Source organism: Gekko japonicus, unplaced genomic scaffold (assembly GCF_001447785.1).
Source record: "Gekko japonicus isolate JY-2015 unplaced genomic scaffold, Gekko_japonicus_V1.1 scaffold48, whole genome shotgun sequence".
NCBI classification, from domain to species: domain Eukaryota; kingdom Metazoa; phylum Chordata; class Lepidosauria; order Squamata; family Gekkonidae; genus Gekko; species Gekko japonicus.
In genome coordinates, this window is record NW_015174273.1 from 1,248,279 (window position 1) to 1,255,584 (window position 7,306).

Below are 7,306 nucleotides of genomic sequence, written 5' to 3' on the forward strand. Positions count from 1 at the left end.
TGAACAGTTCACACATTTGGAAGTCAGGCTTAGAGAACCTGTACACAAGCCATAATTATAGTTTTGCAGAAAACTCCAAGAACTGTGTCTGATGAATCATTTATAGGAACACATGGCTCATAATTCCTTTCAGGATACAAGAAGCTTCTGCGTAAAATTGTTTTTAAAAGCTTTGTAATTAATCAACAAATTACTTGCGAAACATCAGGGACATCTGCGCCTTTTAGAGTTGCGTTTAGTATTCCGATGTGACAAAACCATGTGTTAACATTCTGGAAAACACCTAATCAAAGCCCCTCTGGTCCTCAATTACAATTAGATGGCAGTCTGGTGAAAAGACAGAGCTCAGGCACATACAATTTAAACAACAGAAATGGGGAAAAAAATAGATCAGCTTATTTCAATGAGGATGCACTTGCTATTGATGGAGTGTCCAGACAGGTCTAATTTCAGGTCCAGATGGGAGCAGGAGACACTTCAGAGCTTCTGATCTACACTGGGTGATTCAGCAGAAACTGGGCCCTCGAGTTTGTAAAAACCCCCCCAGAGGGGAAAGGAAGTGATGTACGTTCAGCACTAGATGGTTGGATAAACATATGGAGCAGAGGTCCATCAGTGGCTATTAGCCACAAAGTATAGATAGGAACTCTCAGTCTGGGGCAAGTGATGTTCTGTATTCTTGGTGCTTGGGGGGGGTCAACAGTGGGAGGGCTTCTAGTGTCCTGGCCGCACTGCTGGACCTCCTGATGGCACCTGGTATTTTTGGCCACTGTGAGACAGAGTGTTGGACTGGATGGGCCATTGGCCTGATCCAACACTGGCTTCTCTTATGTTGTTTTTGTACTGATACTGATACTGAATATACCTTAAAGGAAGAGGGAAGTGCCTTTCCCAGAGACATATCTCAACCTATTGGTGACCACCACAGCATCCAGTTAGAAGCACAGTGAGGATGCATGTTGCAAGCTTCCCATAACATAATTATTCAAACGATGTAGTGGGACAGTTCTGGCCCGCTTGATTCAGACAACCTCAGAAGAGTCTATATGATGGAAAGGGTTCAAAGGAGGGCAACAAAGATGGGTGGAGGTCTGGAGAACAAGTCCTACAAGGAAAGGGTGAAGGAACTGAGTCAGTTTAACTGGGAGAGGAGAAGACCGGGGGGGGGGAGAGAAAAGATGTGGCTCTTCAAATACCTAAAAGTCTGTTGCATGGAAGAGGGCACCAACTTGTTCTTCTGCTGCACCAGAGGGCAAGACCAGATCTAATGGGATTAAGCTACTGGAGAGTAGGTTTTGCTCCAACATTAGGTTAAACATCAGGATAAATTTCCAGTCTTGTATATGTTTCTGTGAGAGGCAGTGTGGTGTAGTGGTTAAGAGCAGCAGACTCTAATTGGGGAGAACCAGGTTTGATTCCCCACTCCTCCACACAAAGCCAGCTGGGTGACCTTGGGTCAGTCACAGTTCTCCCAAAGCTGTTCTCTCAAGATCAGTTCCCTCAGAGCTCTCTCAGCCCCACCTGCCTCACAGGGTGTCTGTTGTGGGGAGAGGAAGGGAAGGAGATTGTAAGCTGCTCTGAGACTCTGAGTGAAGGGCGGGGTATAAATCCAACTCTTCTTCTTCTAATGGTGAAATCAGGTGAAACATATTACCTGAGGGGGTGGGCTTAATGGAGGTCTTCATGTAGAGGCTGGACAATCATTTGTTGGAGATACTCTAGTTTTGGATATTGTGCATGGAGCAAGGGTTTCGACTAGTTGTCCTGTAAGTCGCTTCCAGCTCCAGAACTTATGACTCCAAAATGGGATGTTAATGCCCAATGACATCATGCTAAACACATCAAGATTTGGAGCCTCTAGAACATGCTGTGTGCCTGAAACACAGAACAGGCCATCCCGCTGCCCTGCCCACCTCAGATGTCCTTTAGTGGGGGACAAACAAGCAAATGAATGGGTGGGAACCTACCATTTTGCCATTCTTCTTCAAGGCACCTTCTTCGGGGCAGTTAAAATCAGTTCTCGGATAAGTGGACTGTTTTAATTGGTCACAAGTACCAAGGCTGGAAAAATGGTCTACACTATTGAGTTAAACATTGCTCCATTTACAAGATGGCTGGAAGAAATGACAGAAAAGGCCGAATAGCAGCCAACTTACCACATCAATTATTTGTAGCAATGACAACTGCAGCTCCACTACAAGGGACTGTGAATCATTCACAACGGGCCGTTCCAAGCGATTGTAGTTTTTCAGAAGTTCTCGGTAGAGTCGCCGTTGATTTTCCCCTTGTTGGGAGACTAGGAGGAGACAAGGAAGGTAGACTTATGAGATGTCAACTCATAGTTCTTAATTATGGGGTATGTGTTTTCCCCCCTCATAACATTGTAGGTGTTCCCCAGGAAAAGAACATATAACATTTTGCCTCACTTAACAGAGTCATGTGATTACAGCTAACACAGACAGTACAGAGCTGAGTTCAAATCCCGATGCAATTGTGAAGCTCAGAGGATAGCCTTAATTAGCACTTTCTCTTACTTACTTATTCTTAAGGGTTGATCTGAAAGTAAACTGGAATGGGCCCTTATACATCATCCTGAGTATTTTGGAGGGAGAGACACACATTTAATAAGTATAGAGAATTTTCATTCATATTTATCTATTTACTGCACCTCAACAGGGACCCAAAGAGGGTTATAATGTTCTCCTCTCCTCCATCTGATCCTCACGCAATCCTGTGGGGTGAAACTAAGGCCCAAGGTCACCCCGCAAACTTCCATGGCAGAGCAGTGACTCAGATCTGGGCCTCCCACACTCCACTCCAACACTCTGACCGCCACAAGATGGTGCTATTATGACTGTTATGTACAGGAGGAGGAGAGGAAGAGGAAGAGGAGTTGGTTTTTATAACCTGTCCTTCACTACCCAAACGAGTCTCAAAGTGACTTATAATCGCCTTTCCCTTCCTCTCCCCACATCAGACACCCTGTGAGGCAAGTGGGACTGAGAGAGCTCTGGGAGAACTGTGACTGGCCCAAGGTCACCCAGCTGGTTTCATGTGGAGGAGCGGGAAATCACAAGCTGTTCTCCAAATTAGAGTCTGCCGCTCTTAACCTCTACACCAAACTGGCTCTCTTTGCCAAAATCCTCCCCCATCTTACTTAGAATATTCCTCTGTTGGTCATGTTTCTAGATTTTAGCCAGAAAAGTATGACTTCTAAAACAGTATCTATTTTACTAGGAGTTAATTAAATTAACCTAAGGCATTAAGTTGTGAAAATAAGGTAGAGGTAGCTTCCTTTCATTCTCCCACACAAGCGAATCGACCACTAGATTTTATTAGATGTGTAACAATTGCAAATGTTTAGTGAAGCATTTCTTATTCAACTGTACTTTAATGCTATCTTTCTCCTGGGAACAGGAAATAATGGGAATGCTCATCACTGCTGTTGCTCTCTCGGTAGATTTTGTGTCCTCCTCTTTGGTTCTCCGAGTGTTCCGAACGGGAATTGTCACTCTTACAATCGAGAGACGGGGCGATTAACCCACCTACTGATCTGCGCACAACAAGTAGGGTTTCAAATCCGTATGTTTGTATCCAGATTTAATCTTTTTTTGTTGTTGATAACAATCATGCCAATTTCTATGCATGAAGAGGATTGCTGGCAGTTTACCAAGGCAGCTGCTGGTGTCATTCATGGTTGGCCTGTCTAATCAAGCTATCGGTTGTTTTCTTTGCAAGAGCTCCACAGCAAGACTAGGTGCTGAATGGGGAGGGAAGCATATTTAGTAGTGGGGTGGGATCCAGAACAAAAACCCAAGCAAAAGGAAGAACTACCAGTCATAAAACCACAAATGTTATCTAGAGGCTGCAGTCAGACAACAAGCTTGACATGCTCTAATTGGGCCTCCACTTTAATCCAGTGTTTCTTGTGCCGGGGAATGTCGATCACCCATCCCCCGGTAACCGGCTGGGGTGTGCGATCACCCCATTGCCGGCCGGCCAGACTTGGCCACCTTTGCTCCTGAAGGGAGTCCTGTGCCTTCATGTGACAGGGCTCTTTTTGTAGAAAAAGCCCAGCAGGAACTCATTAGCATAATAGGCCACACCCAACACCAGAAACTCATTAGCCTATTAGGCCACACCTCTGACAGCACAGCTCATTAGCACATTAGGCCGCACCCCCATGTTACCAGAAGTGTGGTTATCCAGCCACACCCACCTTTTGCTTCTTATTCTGTTTACCTTGTTTGTTGTCAAAACCCAGGGCTTTTTTTGTAGCAGGAACTCCTTTGCATGTTAGGCCACACACCCCTAATGTAGCCAATCCTAATGAGTTCCTGCTGTTGGGTGTGGCCTATTATGCTAATGAGTTCCTTCTGGGTGTGGTCAACTTGGGAGCCAGCCGGAACTCCGTTCCTGTGCGTTCCTGCCCAAAAATAGCCCTGCATAAGCCTATTTTTCCAGTTGGCAGGGACTCCTAAGCTGGGTGTGCAAAAACGCTTATGAGCACTTTGCTTACTGTGTGAAAAAAAATGGCAGCCATGAACCGGAAGCTCCAGGCTTCCTAAAACGGCTTGGCTGCGCAATGAAATGATCAGGAGAGTGCTCCCTTAACATTGAACTTTCCCCAATATCTGTCTAATCTGTTTAGGAGATGGATTGGAACAGGAGCCCAGTGGCTGGGGAACAGGAGCCAGATGTCGCAGTCTGATCACCCACTTTTCATCTGCAAGGGAACCTCTAGGGAAATGGATAAAACTGCCCATCTGACCACAGCCAGAATCTGTTTATCTATCTATGGCACCCTTACCTGGATAGCCCAGGCTAGCCCAATCTCATCAGATCTCGGAAGCTAAGCAGGGTCGGTCCTGGCTAGTACTTGGATGGATAACCACCAAGGAATATCAGGGGCATGACACAGAGGCAGCAATGGCAAACCACCTCTGAAATGTCTCTTGCCTTAAAAACAAGTCTAGATCGCCATCTAGGGGTGCATAAGGCTAAAAGAGCTAGAACTTCTGGCTGCCAGACGATCTTCAGATCTCCTGGCTATACTGCATACACACTGCCATACGATAATTATTGTTATTAATTAATTATTATCTATCTCTAGCAATTCTAAAAGTCCCATGATACTGTCTAAGTGTTGATTAAGAAGCAGAATCCATGCTATGTCACCCCTATACCAATCAGTGCAGCAGAACTTGGAACTGGGCTGTGCAAATGCAAATGGGCCTTAATTTCCAGTGGTTCCCTTGATTTCTTCGCTTGAAATGTTTTTGCTCCACTGTCAGGACCTGCCCTGGTCCAGTCTTGACTGCAAAGAAGACTTCTCAGAGGAAAAGGAAGACACTTCCCCACTATACCTAAGGCTCCCTGCACCCCAGAGACGTGGTGGTAAGACCTCCTTTCATCTCTGCCCCAGCAGGCTCCTGTTCAAGAGCCAATGGAACAAGCAGACCAGGAACACACCCAAATGGACCCGTCGATGTCCAACATAACCTAGAGTCTCTGCTAGGAGCAGACAGCCAGAGCTGAAGCTTGGACCCAGTAAGGAGCTCACTCTTGGCCGTTTGATGGCTCTTGCATTCATGCTCGAGGACAGCACCACTCTCTAGATCTTCGCAGGATCCTGGACACAATTCTGGCTACTGGAAGAGGTGGGGTTATCAGCTCCCCATATAAGCCTTCAGCTGAGATCTTGGCCTCCGCTGCTTCAACAGCTCTCCAAGCCAGCCCACTCTAGTCTTGGACAGCTCCCTGCAGGAACGGTTCTCCTCTCTACCTCCTGCTATCCAGCTTCAGTTCCTGCAGTGTCTGCTCCAGCCCAGCCTCATCTCTACTGCTTCCAGGAAACCCCGAGCCTTTTTTCCTGGTTAGGCAGGAAGAGAATGGGACAACCATTTAAAACTTCCAAGGTGGCTTCCAAAAGTTAAAACAATAAAATTAAAAGCAAACAAAAAATGATCTTCACAAACTGCAGCATAAAATCATAAGGCAATGCTTGCACAGAATAAGCAAGTACTCTAAGAACATAAGAAGAGCCCTGCTGGATCAGACATCCTGAAACTACTGCCCATCAGCTTCAATGGATGCCCTTGAGTTTTAGTATTTTGGTAGAGGTAGAAACATTTCTCTTTGTCAGCTCTCTCCACCCCATGCATAATTTTATAAACCTCTGTCATGTCCTTACTCATCTCTTTTCTAAACTAAACGGAAAAGTCCCAGACTCTTCAGCCTTTCCTCACAGGGAAGTTGCTCCAACCCTCTAATCGTGTTGGATACGCTCCTCTGTACTTTTTCCAGCTCTGCGATGTCTTCTTTGAAATACAGTGACTAGAATTGCACATAGTATTTCAACTGAGGCCGCACCATAGATTTATTCAGGGACAATATAATATTGGCCATTTTATTCTCAATCCCTTTCCTAATCATCCCTAATATAGATATTGCCTTTTTCACCACTGCAACACACAGGGTTGATGCTTTCATTGAGCTGTCCACTATGACCCTCTCAGTCTCGGCAAGTTCAGATCCCATTAGCCTGCACCTGAAGTTGGGATTTTTTTGTCCCAATGTGCACCACCTTACACTTACTAACACTGAACTTCGTTTGCCACACTGTCACTCACTCACTCCAGTTTATGAAGATCCTTTTGAAACTCTTCACCGTCAACCTTGGTTTTTAACATCCTGAATAATTTTGTGTCCTCTGCAAACTTGTATACTATACTACTTATCCCTCGTTCCAGATCATTTATGAATAAATTAAATAATACTGGCCTCAATACCGATCCTTGTGGGACCCCACTGCTCACTTCCCTCCATCGTGAGAACTGTCTGTTGATTCCTACTCTTTGCCTCCTGTTATCTAACCAATTTTTAACCCATAACCCGTCCCCTTATCCCATGATCTTTGTTTACAGTTTCTACTAATTTGCTTGGGACAGATATTAGCCCTGTAACTTCCTCGTTCCCTTCTGGATTCCCTTTTAAAAATTGGTGTCACATGTGCTACTCCCCAGTCTTCTGGTACAGCGGCTAACTTTAGTGATAGGTTGCATATATGGGTTAGTTCCATAAGAACTCTTGGGTGTGTGCCATCAGGGCCTGGAGAGTTACTGTTTTCTAATTTCCCCAGTAGATCTAGAACTTCATCTTTGGTCACCTCAATTTGGCTCAGTTCTTCAGACTCCCTTCCTGAAAACAGGGACTGTGGCATGGGTACATTGCCCCACACTTTCCACAGTGAACACAGAAGTAAAAAAGTCATTGAGCTTCCCTGCCGTCTCCCCATCTTCCTTTA

General features: G+C 45.4%; 1 protein-coding gene across 1 annotated transcript in view; it reads right to left on the reverse strand.

The window, feature by feature from the left end:
• LOC107120931 (neuronal acetylcholine receptor subunit alpha-7-like) overlaps window positions 1-7,306 on the reverse strand; it is a 158,882-nt gene that overhangs the window by 102,633 nt on the left and 48,943 nt on the right. The window contains exon 3 of the mRNA XM_015423721.1: window positions 2,157-2,296. Within this exon, the coding sequence (XP_015279207.1) occupies window positions 2,157-2,296 (140 nt within the window). The remainder of the gene's footprint in view (window positions 1-2,156; window positions 2,297-7,306) is intronic.